This window comes from Zootermopsis nevadensis, unplaced genomic scaffold (genome assembly GCF_977971745.1).
Source record: "Zootermopsis nevadensis isolate Lab colony 2312 unplaced genomic scaffold, Znev_1.0 Znev_ptg000021l, whole genome shotgun sequence".
Taxonomy (NCBI): domain Eukaryota; kingdom Metazoa; phylum Arthropoda; class Insecta; order Blattodea; family Termopsidae; genus Zootermopsis; species Zootermopsis nevadensis.
In genome coordinates, this window is record NW_028259153.1 from 21,275,267 (window position 1) to 21,287,697 (window position 12,431).

General features: G+C 41.9%; 1 protein-coding gene and 1 non-coding gene across 2 annotated transcripts; both read right to left on the minus strand.

Annotated features, from left to right (window-relative positions):
* Positions 1-2,040: 2,040 nt before the first annotated feature.
* LOC110830115 (uncharacterized) lies at positions 2,041-3,499 on the minus strand. Its single transcript, XM_022064614.2, has 2 exons — positions 3,473-3,499; positions 2,041-2,690 (listed from the first exon to the last, which is right to left on the minus strand). The coding sequence occupies exons 1-2, from the start codon at positions 3,482-3,484 to the stop codon at positions 2,157-2,159; spliced, it is 546 nt and encodes a 181-aa protein (XP_021920306.1). The 5' UTR covers positions 3,485-3,499; the 3' UTR covers positions 2,041-2,156.
* A 650-nt stretch (positions 3,500-4,149) lies between these two features.
* On the minus strand, positions 4,150-4,223 carry TRNAI-AAU (transfer RNA isoleucine (anticodon AAU)). Its single transcript has one exon. It is a non-coding gene; the product is annotated as a tRNA-Ile (tRNA).
* Between the last annotated feature and the right edge of the window lie 8,208 nt (positions 4,224-12,431).

Below are 12,431 nucleotides of genomic sequence, written 5' to 3' on the forward strand. Positions count from 1 at the left end.
CAGTTCATCTTTGTAATGGTAAAGAGTTGTGTTTTCTTTGCGGTACAGACTAAATTCTTAAATATTATAAAGACGAATAATGGTTAAATATTGATCAAATCCCCCCTACTCCATTTTTTAACCCATCCTGTCTCCTTCCAAATCCCTTACTAAACTTATTCAAACCAGAAGGACGAGTGGGCACTACCTGGGAACCTTCGTAGCCTCAAACCAACTTTATACCCCCCTCCCATTTATAACAGTAGTGCCTATCGCTACTCCCACCACTTTCTCCTCTCTCTCTCTCTCTCTGGTTAAATAACATTTCCTGCAAATAATTTTGTAAAGCGCTTGCACGGTTGAACACTACCAAAAATATTGGACGTGACTGTACTCCCCCAGCCTCTGGATCTCCATCATTTCATCCGCAAGAGGAATAATTCTTGTCTCGTTTCTCATTGTTGGTAAGCCTGATTGCAGTGGGAGAATGAAAGGCCGTCATTTTGAACAAAAGAATTCTATTTTCTTTTTTTGTATTTTGGAGAATGAAAATCTGAAAAAAAAGTGGCGATTACTGGTACTAGCCCTGAAGGCACGTTGCTCAATGGGATGCCGTTGGCTTGAGGGGAGCAAGGCCCGAGAAGGGGTTGGATTACACATGAAGACGTTTCAATGGGAGATAATTACAACGCAGACACACTTGTCAAGGGATAAGGGAACAGAGGGAGATGATGAGTTAAAAGCAAAGGACAGTGTACTCCAAAGTGGAGTATAGCCTACTAGATGCGTTCTTTGAAAATTTTTATTCATCAATTTCGACGATTATCTACTGAAGATAAATTGATGTCGATGTTGGTTCTTCTGAGTAGTAACGCAACGTAGACAGAGAAACACGCTGTCTCGATATTCGGGGCTGAATATGGATTCAGCATGTCGCTACCAAAAAGTTGACGATGGAGGCAGAATGCTCCTCCTACAAGTCTGCACGGAGTTAAAATTCAGAAGACAGTTTCTCCTCTCTCAGCAAACAATTAGCATGTCTGACCACTCTTAGTTTTTGTGCGCTTGTTTGTCATGATTCTCGCTTTACTGACACGAATAACAATTCCTAAATAAATATGACGAGCCGCCCCAATCAAAAAACTGCCCCTTTCTGATCTCCTGTCTTCCTACAGGGTTACTTCGCATCTATGACGGAAAGTGTGTTTATTTCTGTGGGTCTCTCCCTCAACCAAATACACGCAACCCCCTCCCCTGCTCACCCCCCAAAGCATTCCAACCACTAAACTATTTTATAAATGCAACGTTTCCACTTTTGCGAGTCTTTGCTATAAGATATAAGAATTTATCACCACCTGTACCAACTACACCCCCCCCCTCACCTACGAAAGAGTGTGGGGAACTTTGGAGGGTTGCTTCATATCCACTAAGTGGCCCATTAATATTCCACCCCCTCCAAACTCTTCTTACCTAAGCGCCCAGTTTCCCCGCCCTCCCCCAGGTGTAATCATATGGAGTGGAGCATACATCTTCACCTAGATATGCTACCCCTCCAAAACCAGCATTCGCCCCCACCAGCCCCTCAGTAGCCTTGGTTCCACGACGTCAACTCTCCAGGGGGCATCAAAAGTTCATACACCGTCCCACTGTAACTGTGTCTTATATCCTACGCGGTATTAGGGTCCTCTGAAAAAGGCTAAGACACTGCGCCGGGGACATCGTAAAATGATTGTAAAAGGAGTTTTGCTAGAACCTTGAATGAACGGGGGGTGCTATAAGAATTGCAGGAGACACGCATAATGAAGCAGGGCGAAAGGGTAAGGCAACGCACAGGGTGCGGGTAGATGATGACCGTCTTCTGCCCTGATGATGGCAGAATACACGGCGAAGCATGAAATCTTTAGATGCATCACAACCACGCTTCGGAGGACATGGAGGTAAATCAGATCTCGATGTTGGATGGAGGCCTTACCCCAGGGAAGGGATGACCGGGTAACAAATGACCTGGAATTAGGGCAAACCTCAGAGCAGGTGAAAAGGCGATGTTCACAAGAACCAGAATTATTGCTGTTCAATGTTTTATTGTTCAGTTACATGCATGGGCGAACCGTCTTAATAAATAAGGTTACGACGTCGTCTGAGTGAAATGGAGTGATGTAGAACGGGTTGCTGGACACTCAGGAGCTGTAGCTGCTGTAGCTTTCGCCTTCGTATTCTTCTTCCTTCTTCAGGAACACTGGTGTTTTCTTCTCGACGAAGTAAGGCTGAGGGACAGGATGAGGGACTTCCACGTGGACGGGGTATGGCTTCTCAACAGGGACAGCGACCTTGTAAGGGACAGGGACTTTGTAAGGGACCTGCACGGCATACGGGACAGTTTTCTCAACAGGGTATGGCACTCTCTTCTCAACGTATACAGGGTAAGGCTTGACCACTTCGACGGGATATGGCTTCTCAACCTTAACTTCGATCGGGACCTTCACCGGGTAAGGGACATTCTTCTCGACAGTTACAGGGTACGGCTTTTCGACGGGGACCTTGACCTCCTTGTTGATAACCACAGTCTTGACCTTCTTGTGGGGGCTGCCAAAGCTGGTCTGAGAGTAGCTCTCGGCCTGTCCGTGGCTCTCCGACCCGTAGGATGAACCAAAGTCGTCATCAAACTGAGGAGCGGCGAACACGGCGGTTGCCGTTAGGGCCAGAAGGCAAACCTATTAATGAGATCACCCTGTATCAACAACAGAGTTCAGAGGTTGTTCGTAACAGATATTTTTCACTGTCGATGAGACACGAGGCGCGGGTTATTTAACTACACTGTATCATCTGTAAAGCTTATTTAGCGTCGATGGGAAGATAATTCGTTTGGTGGCATGTTACTTCGGTCATTCAACGACACTCTAGCAGATAGAGAGGCTATTTGTGCCAGAAGAGAGTAGTGTACGTAGTTCATCTAAAATGTATTGAACGCAGAGAAAACTAATTTGGATTAAAAAGTGGTTTATAGATTATTCAAAGACGATTTATCAAGTACATGTGTAGAATCCAATGTCTAGCTATAAAATTTCTTTAACAAAATGGAGGAAAATAAATTATCATCAATTATTATTAGTCAGTTTCGTTACACTGTAGAAATAAACGCGTTGTTGAGAAGTTGTTCACGCTGCCTATTATAATCAAATATTCGTTTTTAATATTTCGTCTGATTCTGACAACATTAAAACATATTTTAAATTAATATTATAGAATTTAAAGTGACTAATATCTTTGTGATGTATTTGTTGTTTCGCACCATAAATATTTTTATTCCAGAAAGCCGATACAGTTCGATTTGATTCACAAACCCAAAATTACATACTCTCATTTTCAAGAGACAGATCTGTTACGTGCTGTCACGTAAGAGCAGAAATTATTATAGATTAATAGAAGAATATTAAGCAAGTCTTAAGTAATAGAAAATAATGTGTTTTAAGGAATAAAGATTCCGCTGGCTTACCAGAAACTTCATCTGTCCTGTGTCAGTTGCAATGCGCCACGAAACTCATGAGAAGTGAACGTAAGTTCGTCTCTTATATACGCTCAGTAATGTAACAAACTGGCGCTCACTTCACGTCAATTTGAGGTCTCCCGTTCTCCTAGATACTAGCTGCAGTCGTACAGACACACTAAGGCGATCTAGTTGCTAAGCTGTCCAGTCCAAGGCTATTTTACTTTCAGTTCCTTTCTGTTAAGAGACGTCTACGATTTTTACATGTTACTCGCATAAGCGCTCGCTGTTGACCCAAATAAGAGCTCAGAATTCTCACCAAAAAAAAAAACTAGGTTAAATCACGCATGTTAATAAAACCAGTTTGCACAGTGACTAGGCAACAGGTTGGACGAGATGGGTTCGATTCCCGGCAGAGCAAGGTTGTGTAGGATCCTATGGACATCATGTCTGCCCGTCAATACCAAGGATAAACAATTTAATTAATTTATTTGGACGTATATTTTAATTACGTAAGTGTTAGCTCACCAGCATTTATAAAGGAGCCGTTTTAAAACACTCAAGAAGACAGAAAAGTCATCATAAAGTAGATGTTTCCGCGTGTTGCACAACGTTGCAATCAATTAAAGCAAACTCTCTATATATTACTTTCACATTCATAATTACAGTTACTAAAAAAAAAAAACTGGCCCGTGGGGGGATCGAACCCACGACCTTCGCGTTATTAGCACGACGCTCTAACCAACTGAGCTAACGGGCCGTGTGAAAGACATTGCTAAAGCCTATATTTTATACGTAGTCATCTATCTTTTCATGCACCCAGCAGATGAACAGTCGCACTGACTTGGCAATTTCAAGTAAAAATATAAGAAAAACGTACTTCACTTTGGAGAACAGAATTTTCAACTGCAAGCAGTTCTTTTATATACACAACCCCGATATATGTCACAACCGGCTTCTTCCCAATCCTTGTTATTCACCATTCATATTCCTATCACATTCAAAGGAATATAACGTCTACAGCTGAAATAGTATCATTAAATAACTTGACAGTCCCATCTACATCTAGGTCTAACTAGTAGTCTGCTTCCCTTCAGGTTCTCTGGCTAACATTTTTCATTTCATCAACCATGCGTGCTACACGTCTCGTCAACTTATTTTTCCTCGATTTGGCAACCCTAATATCTTTTTATGTATATTACAAATTTTGGATATCATTAATATGAAATTTTCCGTATATTCTTAACGTTTTACCCCACAAGGAGGGCCCCTCACAAGTCAAAGATTCTCCTCAACACACTTTTTTTTCAAAGTTCCTTAATCAGAGGTCTTCCCTTGTGCAAGAGACCAAGTTGGCACCCACACAAAACAGTGTGTACAACTAAAACTTTTCCAGTGCTTCGATACCTGTGGCTGTTGCGTGCGAAAGCGGTTTAAGGGGCAGATCGTCATGGATCTGTGTAGCTCGCAATGCGGGTCTCAGGAACATGTTCTGTCACTGCAGTCATGTATTACATTCGGCACTCCGTAATCTTACGTCTGGGTTTTTACTGCCAATAGGTTAGGCTTTACCTCCCCGTGTCAAGCGAAATCCAACCCTGGGATACTCCGCGGTGCTCTTCAAATAAGCCCGCCTTCCTTTCGATCCCTGTTCCAAAATAACATCCCTTGTTTCTCCCTCCAAATTTCACTGCCTTCCTGCCATGCCTGCTTTTATTACTGCCAGTGGAACAGTTATTTAAAATTCTGCAATCACTGCACAGCATCTTTTCATGTTCGGATGATAAAAAAATGTATCTTTTAACATTTAACACCAAATGCGGTCAGTTTTAAACCCAGTACGTTATGACGTTAATTCCAGCGATCCAATTATACAAGAATATCTTCAAAAAATTCAAAACAAAATCTTACACCACTGGAGAGCGAAGCCAAAGCGAGTGATGACAGCTCACAATTCGCACAGCAATGGTAAAGTGTTGTGTTCTCTTAGCGGTACGGACCAAATTCTTAAAATAATATTCAGACAAGTTACAGTTTCAGATTATTAACTTCTGAGTGAGAATTACAGGCATTTTGAAAAGTGAATTTATCCTAAAAAAGCACTGTAATATCAGTAACATGAATTAGCTTTATAAAAGTACGCTACAGTCTATAAAAATCGAAGTAAAATATGTGGATTTTGGAAAAATGTCACTAGCAGGTTTTTTTATATGATTCTACACTGAAGACATTTTATGAAGAAAAATTTTAAGTTTAATGTAAAGTGGAGGTTGGAATGAACCGATGCGGACCCGAAAGTGGATCCATCACAATTAAATCAGCACACAGGTACGACACAGCGCATACCTAGCCAGGCGGACGTGTTTGCCATATTTCTCGAAATGCCAGTAAGTTGTAACGTGTAACGACTTTACAGTTGTAAGAACCCTTACGGTTAGAGTTCTTTTTTTTTTTTACAGCGAGTGTAATATATTTTCTGTAAGCCGCTGAAACACGGCCTCACAGTGTCTAGAGTTTTACAACTCACGAAAGCAGAATCCACATTGTACGTATCGAATCTGTGGCCTACAAGTGGCTTTGTCTTATCAAATCCTGTGGACAGTTGAACAGGCCTCGTGAAAATCCAGGCTCAAGGACCCATCAGACATCCTTTTGTGTTACGGTTTCAAACACCATAAACGGGGAATATGTTTGAAACAACCCGCTGATGTCATAACACCTATCTTGTCACAGAAGAAGTAATTTCACTGTGAACAGGTCCAGAGGTCGTTGGTATGAGTGAATCATCGCACTGATGATGGAGGCAACAAGGACCTCTGAAACGTCGATGGACATCTACCAGGCTGCACGGCGCAAGAACCCGGAAAACAGACATCTTCAGACTCACCGCCGTCAGAACCTCAAATTCTATTTGACATTTTAATTTGTTTCGTGTTATTTTGTGGTCGATTTTGTATAAAGATCATTGAAATAAACCCACCCATCGCTGTTTAGTTAATTATTGTTTTGGACGTGTTATATTCAAGGTGCCACAGCTTGTCCGCGAATCCTTAGAAGGAGAGAAGAATGTTGAAGGGACACAGTAGCGGCCCTCAGATCTATTAGGATTGTATAAAAAGAAGGTAGTGTACGTTTTTACGGTATCACCACGTGACCCGTAGATCATGATGACTGCACAGCCGAGAAAAACACATAACACAAGCCACTGTATTCTGTAATAAAAAATAACCCCAGTCCTAGGGCCAATGTTATATGTGCTACCGCGTTACACTGTGGGCTTTGGGATGGAGAGACGTCAGGTTTTATGCCTCATATTGGCTCGTACTGAGGCACCCTGCATCCCAAGAGGGTTCGGAAATATGTAGTAAAAACACAAGGGAGGGGGGGGGGTCTAAAAATAAAAATGTAACTTTAAAATATAAGAGAACTAAAGCATTTTGGCAGTGAATGTTTCAAATTAACAAGTCAAATGATTTTTTTTAAAAACGTTAGTTAAAGTAACACAAGATCGGAAAAGCGCAATTGAATCCTGGGGATAAACAGATACAAATTTGTTGAACAGATAAATTACATTGCATAACTAACTCTATGGAGCAGACCTCTTCTTGGTTCAGAAATTTCCAGGCTTATTAGAATCCCAAGATCCGCTACCATGTACAAAGGAGTCCGACGTTCGACCCCATCATGAACCAGGTCAATCCAGTCATGACCCTCACACCACATTTCATTTGGATCCAGTTTAATATTATCCTACCACGTACGAACATCCCAAGCTATGTTTTTCCTTCAGGTTTCTAAAACAAAAATGTACGTATTCTAATCACCACATGCATGCTAAATGTCATGCCCATCGCTTTTTCCAAATTGTCACTATCCTAATAACATGTACCGCAGAGTTCGAATTAAGAATTTTTTTTGAGTTTCATTCAAGATATTTTTCCTTCATCTCTCTTTGGTTTAAATTATCTCTTCTCTGCTATGTCCTAAAATATCTCCAACAAATTCCAGTTTTTACAGCCGCGAGAGGTATACTGCGTTCCAGCGTTTTTGGCCGCTGAACTTTGTGAATTGGAACCTCGGAGCGAGTCACTTACCAGACGTTTCTTGGAAGGGATGGCAGCAGGCCGCGTACAGTACACTCCAAATAAAATATCATCACGGTACGTAACACAGGAAAGTCGTTTCCACCACACTACACATCACTAGAAAATTAACACTGCAGAGAGTGTTAGATAATTCTATCTTCTGGACAACCCTTCGGTCCTCATCCAATTCTTCCACTCCTCTCAGAGCATCGATTTCTGACATCACTCGATTCATCATTACCGCTGCTGCTATCCACTCCAATATCTTCAATTATATATTTTAGTGACAAAGCGTGACTAAACGTGACCTCCTTTGAAAACGTGACGAGAGGACATCTTAAGTGTTAAAATATCACCAAGAATTTAAAGGCGAGAAAAATCCTGAATACGCGTGAAGTACTGTACCGGCGCGACGAGATGTGACCAGAAGTGTCGAAAAGTGACGAATATTTACAAAGCGTGACCAAGCGTGACGAGGCGTGACGTACTGTAAGGGCGTCACGAATTGTGACCATATGTGTCAAAAAAATAACAAAATCCACTAAACACACACCCCAACCTAACCTAACCCAACGTAACCTAACCTAACCTAACCCAACGTAACCTAACCTAACTTAACCCAACCTATCCTAACCTATCCTGTCGTAACTTCATCAAACGTATTGCAAAGTAGCAAAAAGTAACCGAGCTGTAAGTTACCTAACGTAAGCGTGTTGAAAAGTGACTTGGTGACAACGCGTGCCCAAGCGTGACAAAGCGTGATCTGCTTTGTCTTCGTGACAGGAGATCACCATATGTGTCGAAACCTGACGAAGATTTACAGAGCGTGACCATTCTTGACAAAGCGTGACGAGGGCGTAACGTACTGTAAGAGCGTCACGAATTTTGGCCATCTGTGTCAAAACTCAAAATGTCTGACTGACCGCAAGAAGTGAATCCAAGGGATCCGACGGACTGCGCCTGCGCAGTTTATATAGACTTCATGCATGTATAATTACGGATGAATTCCAGCAGAGTGCGGCAGTTTGCGATGATATGTACTATCGCGTGTAAGAGCGGTATAACGTACAAACGAACTAATATACAGATAAAGAGTTAACAGAGTTGAATTTTGACACAGACTTAATAAGGAAGCGAGCTCTGAAGAGCATAGATTTTCCCAATGCAAGCTTCGCCATTTCGAATGTCATTCGTCTATTAGAGGTACAAAGCTGTTCATTTGTGTATATATTCGATGTGATAAAAAACTATATTTTGCTCATGGTGACACAGTATTTTCTTCAACATTTTGTGAAACTGACTTAAGTTTTAACAAACAATAACTCTTTATTTTTGCCCACGAAATTTATTTAGGGTCTTCAGATGATTCTCAAAAATTAAGACCGACTATTACCCTCGTCAGCATTAACCAACTAAACGTTGTCATGAAGACGCGTTGGGTTTTCTTCGAGGCATGAATTTGTAAATAATATTTAGATGTTATTCTTTCTCAGACGGTTAACTACACTTCTTCGTCTGTGCACGTAAAGCACGTCACTAAATGGCTAAGTTCGTAGTACGACGTGCTTGGGGTTCAGAAATTCACGAATGTTTCACCAGAAAGTTACCGCATCTACTTAGCCAGTTTAATCCACAGTCAAGTCTACTGGCTTATTATATATTATATTTAGTGTTCTGTCTGACGACATGTCCATATGAACAGGATCCTTCCATCCTTTTCTCGGACTGGGACCTGTTCATATACGTTCTTGGCAGATGATCCAGAAGTGGTTTGCCATTGCCTTCTTCTGTGTGTGAATGGAGTAATTGTTAGGATGCCACGGAGGAAAACTCCGTGTTGCCTAGACCACGGCCTTGCCCAACACAAGTTATAAATTCGGGCACAGCCGGGAATCGAACCCGAGACTCCAGGATTACAAGGCCAGCGTTCTAACCGCTAGACCACCTCATCTTATTATTATTTAGTGTTCTGTCTGAGGACAGGTCCATATGAACAGGATCCTTCCATCCTTTTCTCGGACTGGGACCTGTTCATATACGTTCTTGGCAGATGATCCAGAAGTGGTTTGCCATTGCCTTCTTCTGTGTGTGAATGGAGTAATTGTTGGGATGCCACGGAGGAAAACTCCGTGTTGCCTAGACCACGGCCTTGCCCAACACAAGTTATAAATTCGGGCACCGCCGGGAATCGAACCCGAGACCCCCAGGATTACAAGGCCAGCGTTCTAACCGCTATTAAGTGTTCTGTCTGACGACAGGTCCATATGAACAGGATCCTTCCATCCTTTTCTCTTCTCGGACTGGGACCTGTTCATATACGTTCTTGGCAGATGATCCAGAAGTGGTTTGCCATTGCCTTCTTCTGTGTGTGAATGGAGTAATTGTTGGGATGCCACGGAGGAAAACTCCGTGTTGCCTAGACCACGGCCTTGCCCAACACAAGTTATAAATTCGGGCACCGCCGGGAATCGAACCCGAGAGCCCCAGGATTACAAGGCCAGCGTTCTAACCGCTAGACCACCGTGGCTAAGAGTTAATAAATCAGCAAAAACATCCCAGCTGATGTGCTCAATAGCTCGTTGTTGCAAAGAACATAACCAACATGGCTGCTGTCTGCAATTGAGGGTTCAGACTCTGATTGATGTACGATATGTTACGGACACTTGTCATAAACGGGGGGAGGGGGAGGGGAATGCATGCCACCTCCCCCCTCTGCCCCTCGTTCAAAATATAACGTTTTAATCTCCACCGCAACTCCCTTACGTTACATTTAGTAATCAAATGAAATGGGTCTAAACTGACATGATATGATTGAAGCTGAGTTAGTTACCATGGCAACAGCGGAAAAACTGACCACTGTGATACGCCTTCTTCCTCGCTTGATTATACAAATGCTGGGAAAAAAAAGTGGCGCAAATCGAACACAGAAACGTGAACATTTAACAGCCCAGTGCGTCCTGTTCTCTGAACAATGTGGACGTCTGACCGACAAATGCATACAATTACAGTCTGATCGAGGAATTCATTCGTAGCAAAACTTCGTCTGTCGAAAAAACAAAACAAAGAACAAAATACAAGCGCAACAGCGAAATAAAATATTTTCACTTTTTCCACAGAATGAGAGGATGTGAACTGAATTCATCTGACTCAAGACAGGGCCCAAAGAAGGGCTGTTGTGAAAACGGTAATGAACACCCAGGTCGCATTAAAGGCTGTGAATTTGACTATCACAGCAATTATTTAGCTTTTCAAGGGCAGATCAGCCATTGGAATTAGTTATGTAGACGACTGTCTGCTTTTACGTCTCGCAGAAACAGACCGACGTTTCGGAGATGCTTACTACCACATCGCCCTGATGATAGAGGCAGTAAGGTCCACCGAAACGTAGTTTTCTTAGCATATATTTAAGACTATAATTTTACACTTCTAGTAGCTTAAACGATCACGTAATTATCACAATCTAAAACATAGTTTGAGTCCTGAGCAACTTAAATTTTATATTTTCTGACAGAACGAGGAGAATGGATATAAAAATATAATATAGGTCGGGTATGACACGTGTTTATGATTTATTCCACTAATTCGTAAAATTTTAATGCCGGGAATGTGCATCCAGCGCGTTTTGTTTGCAAATAAACTTGTAACACGCATGCCTTGACATAAAACCGCAGTCACATTTATAGAACAATAAAAATTACATTTGTGCTCGCAAGCACATTTTGTTATTCACTTTTGACAGAAGTTAAGATGACTTAAACTACATTAAAGTAACCACATAATAACTCACGCGCCATCAAACGGTGACGGTCGGAAAGAGAAACAGTTGACAGGTGAAATGCGACAGGACGGAAAAGGACAGTAGCGCCTCACGGCAGAGATATGAAACACTGACCGAAACAATGGACTGTGCTCAAAATCATTCTCGAACACGTGCGTAAAATAAAATGGTACTGGAAATAAAGAAACTGGATGTCTCTTTCGGTTCACTTTGTAAAATAAGAATTCCTTTCACTATTGCATGAAATACGGCCCCTAATGCACATTTTATCGCCTAAATAAAACTAATTTTACCTACGTAAAAAGCTTGCGTACCTTTACAAATAATCTCGAATTATTATTATTATTTGTTCTTTACATGAACTCCTTTGCGAGAACGCATTGTGGTCTGGTCGCGTCTGTCTGTCCGTCTGCCCAGTTGATTGAACTCGAAAATCACTACACGGATTTCGACGAAATTCGACGTAGAGGTTGTGCCATTCAGCACGACCTCAGAATCTTACTTACGAATATCCTACGGACAGTGATAACAAAATGACAGATGGATAAATTCGCGAGGCAGACGCTGAGGTGCTGCGATCTCGTGAGCAAAGTAGGAATTGTCGAACAACGCGGGTCTTATACCCCTAAACGCACGTTGCAGAGAACGCATGAAGATATTATGATTATTCGGGTTCGAAATACACGCTTCGGCAGATTTACCACCTGTAAATCAGCCCCGGTACATTTCGGATAAGCGGCTGGTTTGACATCGGTTTCTATTTAGATATGACCTTGACTTTAATGAGAATCAAAACTCGGCAGTCCTGCTGGAAACCCACTCACTGTACTGATCGAGTTGCATCAGCTCCTGTGTTCGTAATAAACAGTCCAAAATTCAAATTTCTGTAGTGACTCTGGTGACTGGTCTAAACGTTTGCATTCGTTGGTATCCTAGCTTTTTCGCCTATCCTTCGAATGCCTTCTCGATATAAACCAGTATAAAGCATTAATTACAAGTTTTAAAGCAGACAAATGCAATTAAATTTAATTTAAGTCATCCTCTGATACACAGTTCTTAAAGACGTGAACTGCTACACGACTTGAGAAATGGCTTGGAGTCGATC